The 23,223-nt window shown below is 35.3% G+C and overlaps 1 protein-coding gene across 3 annotated transcripts in view; it reads right to left on the bottom strand.

Moving 5' to 3' along the window:
* Positions 1 to 23,223, bottom strand: part of CCDC171 (coiled-coil domain containing 171) — a 348,708-nt gene that overhangs the window by 130,146 nt on the left and 195,339 nt on the right. For all 3 annotated transcript variants that reach the window (XM_082657166.1, XM_082657167.1, XM_082657168.1), the window contains one exon: positions 21,857 to 22,042. In XM_082657166.1, coding sequence (XP_082513292.1) covers positions 21,857 to 22,042 — 186 coding nt within the window. The remainder of the gene's footprint in view (positions 1 to 21,856; positions 22,043 to 23,223) is intronic.

Below are 23,223 nucleotides of genomic sequence, written 5' to 3'. Positions count from 1 at the left end.
CAAAATACTCATAGATTCTTGATTGCTCTATAATATCCAATGGCTTCACTTTCTACTCCCAGTAATAAGCAGAGAATCAGTATTTCAGAGAAACAAGTTTCTGACATTATGGTAAAAGACTGGGTGCATGGTTCCATGTGAGAAAGAAAATAGCATTAAAGGAGAAAACCTCAATCTCAATGTCTGTACTTCCTATTATTACAGACTTTATTATCTTTAGAATTGATTGGAAAGGCTTGGTAGTTGTTTGGGGGTTAGTTTTGTTTGGGGGAAATCTCTTTTTTTATATGCTTTCTGCCTAATAAAGCAGCAAACAGTATTACAGAACGTAGAAAATAAATAGCCCTGCTTTCTTCTGTCACTGGAACAATATATGAATTATATTACTAAAGAGGTTTATGTACCCTCTGTTTATAGCATATGTGAAACAGCTAGACTAAAGTAAATCTCAACAGGTTATCCAGATCTGGTAAATCCTTCATGTCTTACTTCTTAGAACTTTTTACCACCACAGAAACAGCAACAAAAACGCTTTCTTGTAAGGATATTTAAACTAGATATTCACTTAATGCCTTAGTCAATTATGAAAGAATAAAAAGTATTCCAAATAGCATTCCAACAAGGAATTATCTGGGTACTACCAGTTGTATCACTGCTTGAGGACCAATAACCTAGTCAAATCTCATCAAGTCTATAGGACACCAACTTCTCTACCAAAGATGAGAGATAAGCTTATTATCCTTAACAATCTCCACAGACCTCCCCAATCTCACTCATTCAGTAGTGAGCTTCTTTTCTTATTTGCTACCATTATGACACATAGCTCTTACATAGAGTTTTAACATAGTTCTTATATATACTTTACACATAGTTTTAACATATATAACATCAATCTCTGTATAGCTAGTTTTGCAGAGTCCTCTCAGTAGAGAGAAAACACACGGTAAGCAGATTTATAGCTATTTAAGTTTTAGATGATTTAGACCTTAAAATTAGTAATTAACTTTCATGGTACCCTATTTACCCAATCTCACATCTTCAGATCTTTCACCTCTCTCTTCTTAACTTTCTTCTCATTCTCTCTCATCTTTATATATTACAGAATCATGGGCTTCAATTCAGACATACCTACGTGATCCTCATTTCTTTAAACTTCACTTTATCATAATCTTCCTTCAGGTTATCATGTATCATCTTTTCTTTTTGTCATTGTTAATTCTCCAAAAGTAAAATCTACATCTACTACTTTCACTTCCCATCCACACACCGGATGTAGTAACAGTAGGAATTTTAAAGCCAACAAATCTAAATACAAATTCCTACTTTAATATTTACTTTTTGAGGAACTTTGGTCAAATTACTAACATTTCTGAGTTTTAGTTCGCTAATCTGTAAAGGAGGAAATTATGCTGCCTGTATCATGGGTTGCTGTAAGGATTGAACGTGATAATATATTCAAAGTGTCTAGCAGTTATCACTCAATAAACAAACTAAAGTCTTCTATTCTTTGCCATGTGAAATCTGGCCTCTGGTTCCACCATTGTTCTAGCCGAGGCAGTACTCAATGTGTCAGTGTCCAGTTCCCAGCCTCTTCTATATGCCAATCAAGAAGGAGAGAGCTCAGTTATGAACTAAGGATACACAAACCCTGGTGATTGTTTTTTCAAATAAACAGAAGCTAATTTTCTGACCTGTTTTTAGAAAAGAGTGAAATAATTTTACAGAGAAAAATGGTTTTAATGAAAACCTCAACTACCCTCTGACAACCTACGGCTTTTACAAATAGTATCATTCGGGCTTCTGTAGTACTTCTGTAGTACCCTCTATCTCTATGCTGGCCCTCTTTATTCTGTATTACACTTACATGTACACTTACCTTTTCTCTCCCAGTAAACTGAGATGTTCCTGGGGACAGGAACAGCTATTCATTGAATAAATTTTTCCTTTGAAAAGTATCTTCTCTTAAAGAGTTTCTATATATAAACCTAAGCCTACGCAGAAATATTTTAAACAAAATTTTCAAAATTGATTCAAACTTACTACATAATATTTCTGGGCATTTGACACCATTGGAAATGCTTTCGATGAAATTCTTCACATATTACTTTTCTAGGTCCTGTTTTTCTATACCTCTTCTTATTGTCTTCTAAATTTAGACCTTTCCTACATTTGTCTGCTCTTTCTTTCAAATCTTCAAGATATTTAATCTACTCCTTACATCTTTAACAACACTTTACTACAACCGCCAATTATATATTTCCTCACTTAAATTTACGATCATCTCAAGTTAAATAAAACCAAAACTTGAAATCATAATCTTTCTTGCATTCCCCAAACTGATCCCTCACCCTATCTCTTTATGTTAGAAATACTATTAATCTTACAAAGAAAATATTAATTCATCTTTTATTCCTCTCAATTCTATAGCCCCTATATTCACTCTGTTATGAAGTTCTACTATTAAAGACTTCTAAGAAAGAAAGGTCCTCATCTCAGATTTTTTTAAATGGGTAATAAGAAATAACAAAGTTAATACTTTTCCCTCATTCTGGCCCAGAGGAAAGCACATCATGTATGGAGAATTCTAACTTTAATTGGTTAGGCATAGCTTAGAAGCAGAAAAGCTTATTCGGCTACAACAAACTAGAGGTTCAAGTATCATAAGATTTTTTAACCCAAGTGGCCTATTCAATGTACAAGAAACAAAACTTAGGACACTCTCATCCACCTAGCTTAAACAGATTAAAAACATATACCCAAACTTAGGAACAAGAAAGAGGTGATGATATCAGACACGTGTTAACTTCTAATGATTATAAGGAAAGATATGGCATACTCCTAGGTATATATGAACACATTTTCAAAGTTGGATGAAATGCAAGATTTCTATAGAAATATATAGTCAGGCAAGTGATTTAAGAAGGCTTAAAGTCCAGTTCAAAACGATATTTCTCCTCCCTACAAAAACTCCATTTTAGGAAGAAGTATCAACAAACAAAAATAAAGAGGGAAGGGGTATCAACAGAAGAAAATTTTCAGAAAATATATATGAAAAGCAAAAACAGCTGACAAATGAAGTGCAGCAGAAGAAGCTTCAGCCTTCAGCCTTCAGCCTAGAGTCCATGTGGAAGACATGTACAGAAAAGAGGCATGGTGGTGCTCTACAGCCTAGAAGAGCTCAAGACGTGAAAACATAAGGAACAATACAAGGCAGGCATAAGTCCAGGGCCAGAGGACAGAAATTATTTGAAAGACTACACTCAGAATGACCAACCCCACCCACATGCCCCTCCCCCAACCAGGCAAAACCGACTGTAAACAGACATCTACCTGCAAGGAAAAAAAAGAAATGTATTCCATAAAACGAACTAAAACCACACAAAAATTGGATGAGTTCTCTAAGAGAGAAACAGGCAGCTGGGTATAGGTGACAGTGCCACAGAACAAAGACCAGTACTGACATTTGGGGGTCACCCAGCCTAACAGCCAGCTCACAGCCCCTTCTTTTCTTTTTTTTTTTTTTAACATCTTTATTGGAGTATAATTGCTTTACAATGGTGTGTTAGTTTCTGCTTTATAACAAAGTGAATCAGTTATACACATACATATGTTCCCATATCTCTTCCCTCTTGCATCTCCCTCCCTCCCACCCTCCCTATCCCACCCCTCTAGGTGGTCACAAAGCACTGAGCTGATCTCCCTGTGCGATGCGGCTGCTTCCCACTAGCTATCTATTTTACATTTGGTAGTGTATATATGTCCATGCCACTCTCTCACTTTGTCCCAGCTTACCCTTCCCCCTCCCCATATCCTCAAGTTCATGCTCTAGTAGGTCTGTGTCTTTATTCCCGTCTTACCCCTAGGTACTTCATGACCTTTTTTTTTTTTCCTTAGATTCCATATATATGTGTTAACATACGGTATTTGTTTTTCTCTTTCTGACTTACTTCACTCTGTATGACAGACTCTAGGTCCATCCAGCTCACTACAAATAACTCAATTTCATTTCTTTTTATGGCTGAGTAATATTCCATTGTGTATATGTGCCACATCTTCTTTATCCATTCATCTGCTGATGGACACTTAGGTTGCTTCCATGTCCTGGCTATTGTAAATAGAGCTGCAATGAACATTTTGGTACATGACTCTTTTTGAATTATGGTTTTCTCAGGGTATATGTCCAGTAGTGGGATTGCTGGGTCGTATGGTAGTTCTATTTGTAGTTTTTTTAAGGAACCTCCATACTGTCACAGCCCCTTCTAAAGGAAAGCCAACCAGCCACCAAGACTTGTCTCTGTACAAAGAGCACCTGATTAGCTTTTCTTTTTCTTCATTTGTAAGTGTGAATGACAAAACAAATCTTTACCATAAATTTGAGGAAAGCCCAGGTTCCAGTTACTAGGGCTACATAACAAATTACTCCATAATGCAGTGGTGTAAAACAACTATTTATTAGGCTCATGCATTCCGGGAACAGGAAATACAATAGGGCAGCAGGGACTGCTCGTCTCCGCTCCCTGATAAATGGGGTCTCAGCAGAAGGCTGGAGTGTGAAATCATCTGAAGGCTCATTCGCACATGTCTGGCAGTTGATGCTGCCTGGCTGCAAGAGACCTTGGCTGGGGCCATTAGCTGAAAACAGCCCTATGTAGCTCACCATGTGACCTGGGTCTCCTCAGAGAATGATGGCCAGATTCCAACACAGAACACTGAGAGAGACTCCAGAGGAAGACGAGAGTGAGAGCAAGAGAATGAACGGGCCAAAGCCATGCTGCCTCCTATGACCTGGTCCTACAAGTCCTGCAGTGTCACTTTGTCCTTGTTCTACTTATAGCGGCAGCCAAAAGGCCTATCCAATTTCAGAGAGAGGGAAATAGACCTCACTTCTTGATATGAGAGCAGCAAGGTTCTGGAAGCATCTGTGGGACCAGAAATACTGCTGTGACCATTTGGCAAAATGCAATCTTCCATACCTTCAACATGAAAGAAAGGGAGCAACAGAAACAAACAGAAAAAAAATATATATAGACCTCAGGAGAATGAGAACTTAAATAATTGTTTATTGTCTATTAAAACTCACAATAAAAAACCACAATTTAAGAAGATACAGAAACTATCTTTTTTTTTTCAGAAACTATCTTTTTAAAAGGATGTTACGAAAAGAGAACCAGAGAATTAAAATCAATTCTTAGAAATTAAAAATGATACCAATATAAAATATTTAAATAGAAAAATTAAGAGAAATTTATAGACTTTACCAGAATCTAAAATGCAAAGACAGAAAATAGAAGAGAAATTATAAGAACCACAGAGATCAAGCCACGATTTTTGACTTCTGACAGACTAATAAGTGTTCCAGAAAGAGAAAAGAGGAAAAAAAACAGGAGGAAATGAGAATGAATTCTGAAGCGTCTATTGAGTATTATTGCACAAGGTAGAAATGTTAATCCTCCGAGGCTTACCATCTACCTCATTTTGGTACTCTCCTACCACTGGTACTGAACTGAACTTCAAATAGTCTAAATTATAAACACTCAGTTGAAGAAAAGCATTTGAAAGCTAAATAGCTGTAGATTAAGACACTTCTAGAATTATTCCAATTTCCATTTCTTGCTACTTTAACCAATTTTCTTTTTAAAAAACTCTCTCATAGAGAGAAAATAAAATTCCCCAAACTCTGAAAGAAAATGCTGTACTGGAAATAGAATAGGCTATGAAGTTAGGCAGATCCTGAGTTCAAATTCTGACTCCAAAATCTACAAATATGTGACTCTGGGAAAATTTATTAATAACTCAGATCCTTAATTCATTATATATCCATAATTTATTATGCTATTTTATGTTAACTTTCCAGGTAATTGCAAGGATTACAGAAAATGTGTATTAAGCATCTAATCCATAGGAGTTATATTTTTAGCATGACTCAAAATCCTCATGAGAATCCACAGGTGTGAGAACCACATTCCCACTTTGCCTACATCAAAGAAACATTCTCTGAGCTAATGCTAGGATGACTGATGCCCCCATTGCCTGGTTTCATCTACTCCTTGTCTGTACTTCCAGTTACCAATTATGGGATTGATGTTTTTAAGGCGGAAGCCTGTTGCAATATGAATTCCACAAACGTGAGGCAGATCAATAGGTTTTATTTCTAACACTGTGAACTAGAAAAGTATTCTCATCTGAGATTCAGTCATAGATGGAAGAAGAAAAGCTGGGGTGATTCTGTTTCCTGCTTCCATGCCATGAGAGGAGAAACTTGAGAGAGTAAGACAAAAAAAGAGAAAAAGCAAATTCCTCCAACTTTTCTCGAAGTATAGTAAATGGATTACCACCATCCAAGTCTGAGAACCCAGGAGGAAAGGAAACATTTTAACAGCAGACTGGCCTAAAGTCTCAAAGCCATGTATGTAATGACTATCTCATAATAGTACTGTGAGGTATGATAGGACTCAGACAATGATTTGGCCACTAGAGGCTGTCAGAGTAAATTAGAATTCACCATTCCAGTCAAGGTGCGATGATGAGTCTAGGGATAAATAGTAAAGAATTAGTAAGAAAGATATCTAATTGTACACAGATATTCGTTCCTTAAAAGAGTTTATACAATAGAAATCAGCCAGCTCCCTTCATGAACTTTCTCCGTTCAGCAATTTTTATAAAAAATTTTTCTTAATTGCAAAGAAAGAAAATCTGTGAAATCTGGATCTTACTGAAGCACAGGCTTTGTAAATTCAGACCGTAAGTGAAGCAAAGCACTTGCCACCACCCGGGGGCAGCATACCATCAACTGTTGGAAGCGACCAAAGGGCAAAGAGCCAACAAAAGACTTAACATGCAAACGACAAAGACCACACCCAAAACATGTCATAGAATAGGTTTCTAACAATATGCATTCCTAAATATATTCAGATATACATACATGTATAGCTTATATATTTACATAGACAATATATAAGTAGAAATATATAATTATATATAAAATTATACTGTTATAAATTGTATTTTATATCTGTATAAAACATATAATTTATATATAATGAAATATATGACTATATAATTAGTATATATAATGTAATTTACACATACATAAAATATATGTAATTTATTTTTATAAAGTATATAATTGTATAGTATGTATATGTATATACATATAACTGAGTATATGTATATATACATGTATATATGCATGTATATAGGTATAATATATATGGATATTATTGAAAATGGAAAAGCCAATATGTTACTTTTTATCTACTAAAATGGGAATTTTGAAAATAAACTGTACAATTTCTTCTTGTAAAGCTCAAGAAAAAATTTTCTCTACCATGTAGCTTAATTCAGAATATTATTAAAAGGCTTGATAAGGGTAAATCAGATTCATCACTATTGAGTTTTCCTTAAGTGGGCAACATACGACAGGTGATAGGAATATGCATATTTTCAAGTGTAGAAGTAATAATATCTGTCCTAAAACTAACCTAAGAATGAATTTGTGAAAAGGCAAATACTTTTTTACTCTGTCATGGAAATATTCTTATAATACACAAAGAAAACATAGCACTTATCAACTTTCCCTTTAAATAGGTGTGAAGCATTTTATTTTTCTTAAATATATGAAAATTTCCTGCTGTGACAAATTAATATTACAATCTTTCAACAGCAACAGTCTTTAAACCTATTAAGGTCCCAAAGAGAAGCCTTTTAAGCAATATTAACAAATGTATTTTCCTTTACATAAAGCAACTTCATCATATATATTCCCAAGTCCTCTGCAGATATTTTTGTTTCTTCATATATAAAAATAAACAATAATACTTATTTCTAACATGTTATAACTGTTAAAATAATATGAAGTGCCTTACAGTGTGTCTAACTGAAGTATATGCTCAGAAATGTTAGTTCTTCCTCTTTTCTAAAACTACACTACAAATAGCAAACTAACTTTACATAAAATTATGTGAATAAAAAACATCTGTGTGGGGGGAATTCGTTGTTCCTTTTTACGCTCGGTGCAAAATAAAACAGTATTCCTTTCCTTATCTGCCAAACCAGCAAAGCTTCCTAGTTTTGATTTGTTGTTACTGGTGTTTTCTGGACAATACGTAATGATACCTAAAGCTGATGAGAATGGAGTCAAGCAGGTGCTCTTATACTCCCCCTGCACATGTATACACCTGAAGTAAACACAGGTTCTGAAAAAATATTCACAGCTTTAAAGACATACACACCTTCCCAGGAAGTCTGGGACTTCCCTGGTGGGTCAGTGGTAGAGTATGCCTTCCAATGCAGGGGACACATGCTCGATCCCTGGTCAGGGAATTAAGATCCCACATGCCGCTGCGCAACTAAACCCGCGTGTCACAACTACTGAGCTCATGCGCCTCAACTAGAGAGCCCACGTGCTGCAAACTACAGAGCCTACGCGCTCTGGAGCCCATACCACAAGTAGAAAAGGTCAAACCCACATGCCACAACTAGAGAGAATCCCATGTGCTGCAACGAAGACCCAATGCAGCCAAATAAATAAATAAATAAATAAATAAATATTTTTAAAGACATACACACCACTTTAAAAGTATCTATATCTTTTGACCCAATAAATCTACTTCTTGAGCTCTACCTTGAAAATATAATCAGCTCTATGATCAAACACTTAAGTGTAAGATGTTCATCTTAATTTTTAATAGTGAAAAACGGACACAATCTGAATATCCAACAACAGGAAAATCGTTAAATACATTTCAGCACATTCATGTGATGGAATATTATATGGCTCATTAAAATAATGTTTTAGGAAATTCCCTGGTGGTCCAGTGGTTAGGTCTCCGTGCTCTCACTGCAGGGGTTTGATCCCTAGTAGAGAACTAAGATCCCACATGCCGCATGGCACGGCCAAAAAAAAAAAAAAAGCCATTTTATTTTTAAAAATAACATTTTAAAATCATCTTAAATGTCAATCCCATTCACCCAGTTGCTGAAGTTCGTCCTTGATTCACCTCTTTCATACTTCACATCTAAATCATTAGAAATTCTGTAAGTTTTATTTTCAAAACGCAAATAAATCCAGAATCTCACCACTCTTTACTCCTACCAACCCATTCTAAACCACCATCATCTCTGGTCTAGATTATACTGTTAGTCTCTAACTGGTCTCTCTGTTTCCACTTTTGCCTGACTACAATCTATATTCCAATACCTGCTTGTATGATGTAAGTGTAAACACTGTCACTCTGCCCCCAAAAACAAAATATAAAACTGTATGTACAGCACACTTCCAGTTTTATTTGCCAAAATATTCTTAATGGTTATATATGGTTGATGACAGGATTACATACAAATTATCTCTGTTTCTTCTGTGTTTTTAAAGTTTTTCTTTCTGAGAACATGTTTAATCAGAAAAAGTAAACTAAGATAACGTTTATAAAAAAATTTTATACAAAGTTGAACTGCATGATTCAAAATATTTTAAGTAATATTTAAAATATAATCTAAGCAAAAGTTAGCACTCGATTAAGAAACATAACCCTAATCTCAAATTATAATTCACTGAGGACAAATTTAAACATGGAAAAAAGTACATTAAAATTAAATATGAGTACTTGTACTTTGAAAAAAGGAAAATGTCATAATAAATTTAAAAGATGTATTTTTTACATATTTTTCTGTTGTGTTCAGTCTTACAAAAATGGAAAAACCTTTTTTTGTAAATCTTCTAGCTTCTAGCTTGAATCTTCTCTGTTAAATTATTATTTTTTAAAAAATTATCTGAGAGCTGTTGTTTTCTTAGTTCTTTGTTCTCTGACCTTGAAATATAATTGACTACCCTATAGGTCTCAATGGTGTAAGTCATTAGGACGATAAAAAAAATATGGGATTAAAGTAAAAAATAAGACTTTTAAATTAAGTAATGATGTTAATAATCCTACTTTATGAAAATGGGTAATATGATAGATGTTAATTATTATTATAATCAGGATTCATCAACTAAATAATGTTTAAATTTTTAAAAGTAAATGAACTTGAGGGCTCTTTTGTTTAAAAGATTACTAGAGAAAATATGGTTATTTATTCAAAATATGACTTCATTGCAACATTCACATTCTATAACCTCAGAGTATGGCAAATAATGTTATTAATAATATAGGACCTCCCTGGTGGTGCAGTGGTTAAGAATTCTCCTGCCAATGCAGGGCACATGGGTTCAAGCCCTGGTCCGGGAAAATCCCACATGCCGCGGAGCAACTAAGCCCGCGAGCCACAACTACTGAGCCCACACTCCTAGAGCCCGTGCTCCACAACAAGAGAGGCCACTGCAATGAGAAGCCTGCGCACTGCAATGAAGAGTAGCCACCACTCACCGCAACTAGAGAAAGCCCATGTGCAGCAACGAAGACCCAACGCAGCCAAAAATAAATAAATAAGTTAATTAATTTTTTAAAAACTGCTGCACACTCATACCCCTGAAAAATTAAGGCTTCTCAATAAACTGGTTATACATGCATTAAAAATAAAAAAAACAATAATAATACAAAGGTTAGGATACTCAAATAAAAAGAAGGTAAATATTCACAAAATGTGGACTTTGCCACAATTACTCCAACTCCAAAATATCTCTGCAAATTATTCCATGTGAAATCTGAAAAACATACCTCTTTTTCTTCTTTCTTATCCATAGTGTAAGCATAATTAAGTTTTGAGAATGGAAAATAATAAAGTACAGCGTTCATTTTCTATTAAAATAGAGACATGAGCAAGAAAAAGCCAAAGCGGCTGCAAGAAGGTGAGGGATGACATGGAGCGAGGAAGAGGCACAAGCCCTAAGACCCTGTGAGGCGGATACAGCTCTGGGAGAGGAAAAACAGGATAGCAGAAGTTAGCAGAGGACAGAAAATGACGATCAACAAGAACTTATGATCAAGGACTTGGGTCAGAGTTAGACAAAGGAACTAGTATTTGGGAGACTTGCTGTGAATAAATCTTTATTTTTCTCCCGTAAGTCATTCTCTCTCAACCAATGTCTAGCATTTTGCATGGACAAAATTACAAGATTGTGACAGTTCCAGAGAGCTTAAGATTTTGTAAAAGAGTTTCAGAGGTTCTCATCCATTGTCATTTCAATTCTATCACCAATCATTAGGATGTAGGAAATTTTTTTCAATTAAATTCAACATATTCTCCACAAAGCTAAGTATTGTGCTTTCCACAATAAAGGCTCAAATATATGTATCAATTAATTAGATTATCAGAACTTATTTTTTAAGAAATATAAATCAGGAGGTGATTTTTTAAATGCTACAGGAAGATTATTTGCTTTATTAAATAATCCTATAAATATAAAAATATGTTAAATTTTTCTATAAATAATAAACACATCTAGTGTGTTTCCAATGTAATTGAAAGTTATAAGAATTTAATAGATAGCTAACTTTTCCCAAGAAAAATTAAGGAACAACGATAGCTATAGCTTTGTTCTAATCCTAAGTGAATCAGTCATTTTTTAAAATTTATTTATTTATTTATTTATTTATTTATTTATTTATTTTTAGCCGTGTTGGATTTTTGTTTCTGTGAGAGGGCTTTCTCTAGTTGCAGCGAGCGGGGGCCACTGTTCATCGCGGTGCGCGGGCCTCTCACTATCGCGGCCTCTCTTGTTGCGGAGCACAGGCTCCAGACGCGCAGGCTCAGTAGTTGTGGCTCACGGGCCCAGTTGCTCTGCGGCATGTGGGATCTTCCCAGACCAGGGATCGAACCCGTATCCCCTGCATTGGCAGGCAGATTCTCAACCACTGCGCCACCAGGGAAGTCATTTTCAATGTCAAACTTACTAGAGAGAGAGCAAAATTTAAAAATCTCTTTTCATATAAGCAATGTCATCTCAGAAAAATAATTATGTCATTCTGTTTCTGTATCCTTCCCCTTGCTTGCTATCAGTTCATAAATTACTATCATTTCCTAAATTTTTATTTATAGGAGTCTAATTACCCCATCACCATATTATCTATGAGCCTATGGTCTATTTTGCTTTTAACATATTATGCAAACATCAACTATACACTCAGTCAAAGAAATGCATCATCAAATTACAATTTGTAGGCCAACTAGGAGAAACCAATTCACTATGGGGCCATGGAATGGATTTTCAGAAGATGAGTCTAGTCCCAGGTTGGTACCAGCTACATGTATCAAAATTATTTGGGGAGGGGTTTCCCTGGTGGCGCAGTGGTTGAGAGTCCGCCTGTCGATGCAGGGGACACAGGTTCGTGTCCCAGTCCAGAAAGATCCCACATGCCGCGGAGCGGCTGTGCCCCTGAGCCATGGCCGCTGAGCCTGCACGTCCGGAGCCTGTGCTCCGCAACGGGAGAGGCCACAACAGTGAGAGGCTCGTGTACCACAAAAAAAAAAAAAAAAAAAAAAAATTATTTGGGGAGATAAATGGGCTATTTCAGATGTTTTGTTTTTCAATATTTCTGTTACTAATAGAATTGGTTAACACTAGGAAAATTATCCCTTTCCTAAGGAATACCTCAAGTGCCAAAAGGAATACCACAAATGTCAATACCATGGCATTCCCAAGGCCTTCCATTCATTGAAACTGCAAATCACATGTCCCTCCTCTAAAATTTAATTATCCTGACCAATTATTCCACTGTATATGCAAGTGCAAACAGTAACTCTATTATTTGACTAAATTCAATAAAAAGTTATTGAGTTTCGGGTATGCACCAGAACTAGATCTACCTTGGCCCTGTCAGGAATTCAGTCTCCTTACTCAAACCTATAATACCTTAAAAAATGACAAATCTAATGCCCATCAGTGGACAAATAACTAAATAAATGATGAATTATTTACAGTATGGAATTCTGAGCATCAATTAAAATGATAAATGAATAGACCGTTTAAGGCTTACTGTTTAAGACTTAAACAGTATAAGGTTATTTTAGTCCAGATTTGTGATTTCTTGACAACACAAAAGTTGGTAGGCTTTTAATTTGTTTGATTCCAGTCAGTGCCATGTGCCAATAAATACAAGATTCTTTCTTGGAGATTATCCTCACTACTGGTTTTCCTGTTTCCACATAGCCATTTGTGCACACAGGTATAGTGTGTATACTTGAACTTAATGGTTGTTATCTTGAGGCCATCTAAGATAGCAGGTTAGAATAAGAAAGCCATACCCCTAATTTGTTCTTTGCCATGGGACTTAGTCATAATCAGCTCCTTCTAGGCCCCAGATTTCTAGACTCACTCTCTCTTCCCTTTTATTTATGCTCATAAGACAACTAATTCTTTCCTGAGTTCCTTTCTTTTGTAATAGCTTGTTCAAAGCAGAATGTCAAAGCCAACACATACCATTACTTCTTTCGAACCACTTCCCCTACAACTATAGGGGAAGTTTTCTTCTTAAATTATCACAAGTACAGTTTTATCAAATGTTGTCACAGCTTAATATGAATTTCTACCTTTACACCTCTGATATCAATTTCCTCACAAACCACCTCATCTCTATGCCAGTGCCTCATACTTTTAGGTATTGTCACAGCAGCAACCCATTTTAAGGTACACATTTCTGTATTAGCTCCTGCAAGTATTTTATCCACAGGTTCACTCTCTCATTAAAGTAACACTTTATTTCAGTTTTTCACCTACTCCATTAATATAGAGTGTCTACCATTAAATAGAAGCTGAGTTCTATTAAACATAAAAATATGAAAGGCAGGATCCCAGATAAAATGCTTAGTTTAAGTAGTTACTAAATTTAAACACAAGCTTACTTTAAGTCAAGAAAAAAAATACATTAGATGCATAGCTTTTGTTGTTTTACAAACTACCCATATTAAATAAAGAAATGTTGCCTAACAAAACTGCCTCAGAAGTATAGTAGCACTAAAGGTACTATCGACCAGGTCAACAATATAAAATATCTCAGGAACAGATTAGGGGAATGGGGAAAAAATAAAAATAAACAAATCTTTAACTTGTTCTACTTTTTTCCATATGACGTTTCCATATTCATTTGTCTATAGTCCCAACAATAGAGAGATGTGCTATATCTAACTAATTATAGTTCCTGCCTTCAAAGTACGTCCCCTTCACTGACTTAAGAGTTCTTAGAGAACTTTATAACTATTTATTAAACTAGTTCTATTCATTCAAGATCAGCAATAGGAAGAGCTTGTCTCTCCTAAGCCCTTTGGCTCTAAAAGGTTTCTGCCTAATGGAAAGAATATTACAGTTAAGTTTCGATTTCCATGCCTAAAGGGCCTGCTAAAGGCCTAGATGCACCTGTCCTCTACACCAGCTCTGTCCAATAGAACTTTCTGTTATGACAGGTATTTTCTATATCTGTGCTGCGAATACGGCAGTCACTAGCCACATGAGGCTACTGCACACTTGAAATGTAGATAGTGTGACTGAGGAACTGAATTTTTAATTTTAATTAATTTAATTAGCCACATGTGGCTACCATGTTAGTGTAGCTCCAGACGCTAGACTCAGTTACATCTATTGGAAATACTACTCACTAAAAATACGCTTATGCTGATTCTCAGCTACATGTAACAGGTTCATAGCTTTTGTCTCACTCCAATACCTACTCCATCAATCTGGGTAACCTGAAAGATAATATGGGCAACACATCTAAAAATATGACCTCTCCATTTCCTTGGCCTCTTCATGGCCTCTACTTAACCCCATTCCATACTCAAACTCTGAACTTTATTATCCCATAACTTGTTCTGCCTCCAAAAGCACTGATTCAGGTAGCCTGCTCTCTGATATCAAACAAATACCCTTTCATATTTACTGTTTAACCATAATGATCAGTCTCAAAGGGGCCCTCCAATTATATTTCTACTGGCACATTGGTCATATTTCTATGGTTGACTTGGTCTCCCTACCCTCTACAATGACTATTTCAAATCTACTCTACTCTCCAACTGCCTTCCTCCTCCAAATTCCCTCCATATTCAAAGCGTATGAGTTTGCCTCCTTCACAAAGAAAGAAGCATCAGTGAGAAAGTTTACTAATAACTGCCCTCATCTAACCATCCCTTTTTCTACATATATAATAAGGAGGTGTCCCTTCTATCTAAAGCCAGCCCTCCACTTGTACTCTGGCTCTTATCTTTCCCAGGTCTTCTCAAGAACTTTACACCAGTGGTTCTCAGAGCGTGGTTACCCATAAGGTAAAGTACTGAATACTTCCCAGAAATAAAGACATGTACTACACAAAATGTTAAAGGAAGTTCTTGAAGCAGAAGGAAAATGATACTAGATGAAAATATAAGTCATAAAAAGTAAATATGGTTCAAATATGGTAAATATGTGGGCATTGATGAAAGACAATTGTTTGCTTATTTTAATTTCTTTAAAAATCTACTATTTAGGGACTTCCCTGGTGGCGCAGTGGTTAAGAATCCACCTGCTGATGCAGTGGACATGGAGTTGAGCCCTGGTCCAGGAAGATCTCACATGCCGCATAGCAACTAAGCCCGTGCGCCACAACTTCTGAGCCCGTTCTCTAGAGCCCGCGAGCCACAACTACTGAGCCTGTGAGCCACAACTACTGAGCCCGTGTGCCACAACTACTGAAGCTCACATGCCTAGAGCCTGTGCTCCACAACAAGGGAAGTCACCACAATGAGAAGCCCACACACCACAACGAAGAGTAGCCCCCGCTCGCCACAACTAGAGAAAGCCTGTGTGCAGCAACAAAGACCCAAAGCAGCCAAAAATAAATAAATAAATAAATTTATTTTAATCTACTATTTAAAGCAAAAATAATAATATGAATTGAGAGATTTATAACATATGTAAAAGTAAAATCTATGACAACAACAATGAAGAGAAAAGGAGAGGAGAAATAAAAGTATAATGCTATAAGATTCTTATGTCATACATAAAGTGGTATAATATCATTTGAAGACAGATTGTGCTAGGTGAAGGAAGCATATTATAAACACTAGAGCAACACCTAAAAAATAAAACGAAGAGGAATACCTCATTAGCCAATAGCAGAGGTTTTTTTTTTTAAGTTCTGAAAAATACTCAATACCTCTAAAGGGCTAGGTAGTAAATATTTTAGGCATTGCAGGCCATATGGTCTCTGTTTCAACTCAAAGACTGTAAGACAAAAGCAGCTATAGACAATATGTAAATAAATGGGCATGGCAGCATTCCAGTAAAACTTTATATACAGATGGTGGGCTAGATTTGACCTTGGGTGATACTTTGCTGATCTCTGACCTAATAAATTTACCCCTTAATAGCTAGAAAAAGAAGAGATAACCTAACCCAAAGTATACATAAGAATGGAAATAATAAAAATAAGAACAGAAACAAGTATCATAGAAAACAAACAGTAGTGTAAGTTAACAAAGCCAAAATGTGTTCTTTGAAATGAACAACAAAACTGATAAACCTCTAACTAGAGAAAAAAAAGAGAGAAAGAAAGATCACAAATTACCGGTTTAGAAATAAATGAGGGATTAACACAACAGATCCTACAAACATTAAAAGGATAATAATGAGGGAATTCACTGGCGGTCCAGTGGTTAGGACTGTGTGCTTTCACTGCTGAGGGTGCAGGTTCAATCCCTGGTGGGGGAATTAAGATCCCACAAGCCGTGCAGCATGGCCAAAAAGAAAAAAAAAAGGAAAAAAAGGGTAAGAATGAAGTATTATAAGCAACTTTATACCAATAAATTTGATGTCTTACACAAAACTGACAAGCTTCTTCTAAAATTTGTATGGAAATTCAATGGACTTAAACTGCCAAAACAATTTTTGGAAAAAAAAAAGTGCAAAACTTACAGCACCTCAACGATATGAACTATAAGACTTCCTATGAAGGCACAGTAAATTAAACAATATAGAATTTGCATAAAGACAGACATACAGATGCCTGAAACAGAAATAAAGTCCAAAAGTAAATAAGTAAACACACACAGTGATTTTCAATATAGGGGCCAAGGTAACTGTAGAGAGAAAGGATCATCTTTTCAACAAGTAGCACTGGAACAACTCAACATCTATTCAACCCTTACATCAAACCATATATAAAAATTAACTCAAAATGAATCACAGACCTTAAAAAATAAATCTGCTAAAGGAAAACACAGGCAAAAATCTTTCTGCATCAGAGTAGGCAAACATTTCTTATGTAAAAGATAAAAATGAACCGTAACATTTAAAACTCTTCAAAATTTAAAACTTCTACTTGAAAGATACTGTTAAGAAAATGAAAAGGCAAATCATAGAATGGAAGATAATATTCTCAATACACACCTGACAGAAGACTTGTACACAGAAAATAGAAAGAATTCTTGCAACGGAATAAGAAAACAAACAACCCAAAGTTTAAAATATCAAATGACTGGAACATATATTTCACAAGGAAGACATATGAATGACTAATAAGTATACTAAAAGATGCTTAACATCATTAGTCATCAGTGAAATGCAAAATAAAACCAAAAAAGATACCACTACTCACCCACTAGAACAAATAAACTTAACAAGACTGACAGTGCCAAGTACTCGCCAGGATACGAAGCCGATGGAACTCATATTCCACTGCTATTGGAAATGCAAAATCGTGCAGCCCTTTTGGAAAAAGACTTTGGCAATTTCTTAAAATTTTAAATGTACTCTTACCATACAACCCAGAACTTCCACTCCTAGGTATTACCCAAGAGTAGTCAAAACATGTGTCCACATAGGGATTTGTACAAGAATGTTCTTAGCAGCTTTGTTCATAATAGCCCTAAATGAAAACAATCTAAATGTCTATCAACAGGTGAATGGATAAACAAATTGGTGTATATCCACGTAATGGAATACTATTCAACGATATAAAGAAACAACATAGATGAATCTCAAAAATGCTACCCCAAATGAAAGAAGTCAGATACCAATAGTACATATTGTCTGATTCCATTTATGTGAAACCCTAGTAAAAGCAAATCTAATCTAAAGTGATACTGAATAAGTGGCTGCCAGGATAGAGCAGGGAGAGTGTAAAAAAAAAAAAAAAGGGAATTGAGTGGAAAGGAATACAAGGAAAATTTGGGGGATAAAAAAAAATGTCCTATATCTTGACTCTGGTGGTACTTAGACATATGTATACCTTTGTCAAAATGCACTGAGCCATGTATTAATATATTTTTTCCTCAGCTAACTTGCAATTCGCTAGTATTTTTTCACTAATGTCTACCCAACGTTCAAATCGTTCACTGAGTTTTTAATTTCAATGATTATATTTTCACTTCTTGTCTTATATCTACCCATACTTTATTAGAACATTTAAAAAACACTTCAAGTATCTTTTAAAGCACCTGCCAGTACTTTAAGTATTCCTACCATCTCAGATGTAAATGTTCTCAATTGATGTGCAACTCATTTCTTTACATGTTTTGTAATATTGAATTTTGCATAAAAGTCTTTTGTGTGTTCTGTGAGCTACAGAAACATTGCTCACTGAATATTTTCAAGTTTACCTCTAAAAGGTCATGCTGGTTCTACAAGGATTGGACCATTTTGAAGATAATTTCTCAGCTAAATCCTTGGACATAAAAGTAGCATAAACTAAGAACCTACATCCACGTGTAGCACAGCCTGGGGTTCCAATTTCTTTGTGACTTTTTCCTACTCTGTATCCAGAGTAACTATCAAATCCCCTGTAGCTGGTAGGTAGGGGCTTTCTAGGCCACATTTTCATAGTAGGGCAGCCCTTCCAGGCCCTAAGGTTCACACAGGCAGCTCTTTTCTAGTCCATAGGGCTTGAAGCCTAGATTTCCCTAATGTTATGATTATCAACTTCAGCCTCCAAATAGATTTGCACAGCCCAATGAGCCATTTAGACTTTACCTCCTCTCACCATTTGCTTTTAGATATCCCTTTTATTTCTAGTACATGAGCATTTTTCTCACTTTGTTTTAAGCTTGGCTATATACCCCACAATTCATTTGTTATATTTTATCCAGTTTCTACTCCACATGTTTGGAGTGAGAAGTCCTTTCATGATAGCAAAACCTTGATACCAAAAAGTGACAAGGACAGTATGAGAGAGATAAATTACAAGATGATTACGATTAGGAACATAGATTTAAAAGCCATAGGTGAAAAATTTAAAACCTGAGCACAGCAAAGTATTAAAAAAATGTCACCACAACCAAGTTGGATTTATTTCAGGAATGCAACACTGGCTTAACATTAGAATACTTAATAATGTAATAATTCAAGGGTCAGCAAACTTTAGAAAGGAAATATTTTAGCCTTTGTATGTCACATGCAGTCTGTCACTTATTCTTCTTTGGTTTTGTTTGATTTTTCATTGTTTATGATCCTTTAAACACGTAAAAACAATTATCAGCTCACAAGCCATATAAACACAGGCTATGGGCCATAGTTTGCCAATTCCTGATATATTTCAACTTGCTAACAGAATAAGAGAGAAAAATCATATGATTATCTCAGTAGATGCATAAAAATGTATTGATAATATCCAACATCCATTTATGATTTTTTAAATTGTGCATAATCTAGGAAGATAACTCCCTTAAGCCGATAAGGATTATCAACTTATAGCAATTTATAGCAACCTATACCAAACTTCCTTCTTAATGGAGAAATGTTAGAAAAATTCTTGTTAAGATTGAGAACAAGATAAGGATGGCTGTTGTCTCTACTTCTCTTCAGCATTGTATCCTAGCCATTACAATAAGGAAGGCAAAGTAAATTAAAGGATTAAGATTTGGAAAGGAGAAACAAAACTGGTACTATAGAAGAAATAATATGATGGTCTACATAGAAAACCCTAGAAAGTACAGATAAAGTATTATTAGAATTTACAAAGAAGTTTAGCAATGTGGCTAAGTATAAGATTAATGTATCTCTTTATTCACAGGCCGGTTACTTGGTTGAGTTTAGCTTGCAGAAGCTCTTGAAGAAACGTAATTAGGCAAGCTTCCTTCCAGAGAAAATTTCATCTTAGTTTCTACTTAGACACTACTGACCTGAGACCAAAACCCCAAAATGTAAACAGTGGTGTTGTTAGATAAGTTATGAATAACTTGTTTTCTCTTTTGTATTTTCCATATATTCTATTCCTGATCTTATTTTATTTTTATACAGAAGCAGCAGCAATACAGTTTATTTTTTAAAAGAAGTTATACACAGGACACACAAAAAAACTATTTAAGTATTATTGAAAAGCACAAAAGAATATTCATCAAGCATATACTTACTTTTCAAACAGTATCTTAATTAATTCTCATAAAAATTCTGTAGCTTTAAGTATTATGATGCCTAATTTTGCAGAAGAGGAAACTGAGGCTCAGAAAGGTTATTTGCCCAAGTGACAGTACTGGGATTTGAATTTGAAAATACCTGTTCCAAGGCCAGTGCTTTTTCCACTGAACCACGCTGCCACCCACAAGAGAGCGTTTTCACATTACCTGCTAGTTCTAACTAAGAGATAGTAATTAAACAATTACCTGCTAGTTCTAACTAAGAGATATTAATTAAACAATTCTCCACTCCCGAAAACAATATTTAAGCTACTGACATTTTAAAGAAATTAATATGAACAGCTTTTTTATCTGCTGATAGATACTATACCTAAACTCAACTACAAGCTATTTCAAAAAGAAAAGACTCTAATATGAGTTAAATGCTTTTTCAAAGCATGGCTAATTACTTTATCTATTAATGGGACATGAAGCATAAAAATGTTGTCTAGTGACCAATATAATTATAAAAATGATCAACCTGACTAGCAATCAAATAAATAAAATTCAAGTAACAATGATATATTGATCAAATTGGCCAAAAAAAATTTTAATAGTAATAGCCAGCTTGGGTAAAAAGTGAAATTCTCATGCATTTTAAGAGAGTGTGTAAAAATCTGCTGTAGGCCAGTTGATAATATTTACACTTTAAAACGTATGTGGCTATAGAGCTAGTAATTCTTTACCTAGGAATTAATCCTGAGGAACTAATTGCAATATGTGTATAAAGATTTAGCTACAGGGCTGCTTATCTTAGAATTACTTATAATAGCAAAAAAGAAAAAAATAATAAAGAAAAGGAAACAAATAAATCTAAATCTACCTAATTAACCTAAGAACTTCGGTTAATGATTTTTAATACATTTTTTAAAAAACTAAATCCCGGTTTCAACATTTACAGGCGAGGAGACCCTGAGCAAGTCCACTGAACTCTCTCAATTTCATCGAAAGGAGTGAGAACAATAATAGTACCAATTTCATAGCGGTAGTTTAAGAATGAAACAAAACAATTCACGTAGAGACCGCAGCACAGAGCTTGGCCTATGTATGCTGTCCATCAGTAATATAGTTAATGTCGTGATTAGGAAGGCAGATATAAAATCTGATTCCCTAGATTTGTAACTTACTAATGGTTGTGCAAGTTATGTGCCTCTCTGTATCTCAGTTTTCTCTTCTATGAAATGAGAATAATCCCATAGAGGTTGTGTGAGGATTATATGAGATAAGTATTTAGAAAGTATTTAGCACAGTGCTTGGCAAACAGTAAACTCTCGACAAATTTTGACTTTTATTTTAAGCATTTGTATTAGTATTGAATAAATATATATTATTTTTATAATAAATTATATACCAACTCGGAGTTGTTTACTGTATTAGGTATGTCCCCTGCATTGGCAGGTTGATTCTTAACCACTGCGCCACCAGGGAAGTACCATCCTTATAAGTTCTTACAGAATAAAATTTCATATCTTGGGATTTCTTCCCTGTTCAAGAGATGTACATGATTCCCTCAAAGACCCAAACCTGGAAGAAATAAACCCTTATGCAAGGGATGTTTTCCTACCTTAACAGCTTCTCCAAGAGTTTGGTTTTTGTCAGCTTCCTCACTGGAATGTAATTCAAGCCTATAATTCAACTCCTGTAGTTGCTGTGCCTGCTCATTCAATAGCATTTGAGCCTGCTGTTCCCGTAGTAATGCATTATTCAGTTCTTCACATGCACTTGCAAACTTCTCATGGGTGATCAATTTCTGAACAAAGAAAAAAATTTTAATTATAAGCTAACTGTATTGTTGTATCATTTAATCTTCAGAACTCTATTTGCTAACATAAAGAGAATACAAACATTTCTAAATAACTGATAGATGACAAAAGTACAATTCATTTTTCTTAATTTCCTAAGTCAAGATAAAAAACATCACTCTGATTTTTTTTTTTTTTTTTGGCCGTGCCATGCAACATGCAGTTCCCCAACCAAGGATCGAACCCATGCCCCCTGTAGTAGAAGCATGGAGGCTTAGCCACTGGACCACCAGGGAAGTCCCACATCACTCTGATTTTTAAAGCACAACAGCTATACTCCCAAAGTTATAATTTTTAGTCAAATAAAATCTCAGGAAATATTCATGTTCTAAGTAAATCCATAACGCTCGGTTTAAATCTTGATACATGAGCACTTTTTATAAAGATAACGATGTGGGAATTAAAGCTTTTAACAAGTTCAAATGCTTTTAAAGGATCACCTGAAAGTCTGTGTTCAGTGTATGTTACCATTCAGGTTTCCCTGGTCAAACTACCCTCTCCTTGGAGAGTCCTTACCACACCATACCTCTCTCACTCCCACCACCACTCACGCTGTTGCCATCTTCTTGTATTTTCTTCACAGCCATTATCATTATCTAAATTCACCTTAGATAGTCGTTCACTTTTTTACTGCCTGTCCGCACCCTTCCACCAACCACACATTTAAGGATGTGAGCTCCACAGGGCAGAGACCTCCTTCAGCTTGCTCACCCATCACACAGAGGAGTGCTTGGCATTCAGTAGCTTCTCAATAGGTATTTGCTGAATAAAAGAATATCTATTCATATATAAACACCAGCCAATAAAACTCTGCACAACTTTTACAATATCATGACGGCATCTGCTCTGGAATAACTGACAGTTCTAGAGAGGGGCCATCTCTTAAGGGGTATGGAATCCAGGACAGGACATACTTGTATTATCTCCTGTGCAAAACTCTTAAACAAACAAAAATTAGTTACAACAAATGGCAAGAGACACCTTGATCTTGAGGTACAAAGAACAGAAATGTTTCACAAATGGTAGGTAACCTGAGAAATATATGTGGAAAACTAAAGGAAACCACGCAGGTCTCTTAATCACACTAAGTGTATATAAATCTATTTAAGATTGGCAACTTTCCCACTGT

Source organism: Grampus griseus (genome assembly GCF_964374135.1).
Source record: "Grampus griseus genome assembly, chromosome: 6".
NCBI classification, from domain to species: Eukaryota; Metazoa; Chordata; class Mammalia; order Artiodactyla; family Delphinidae; genus Grampus; species Grampus griseus.
This window is presented reverse-complemented; position numbering and strand designations above follow the sequence as displayed.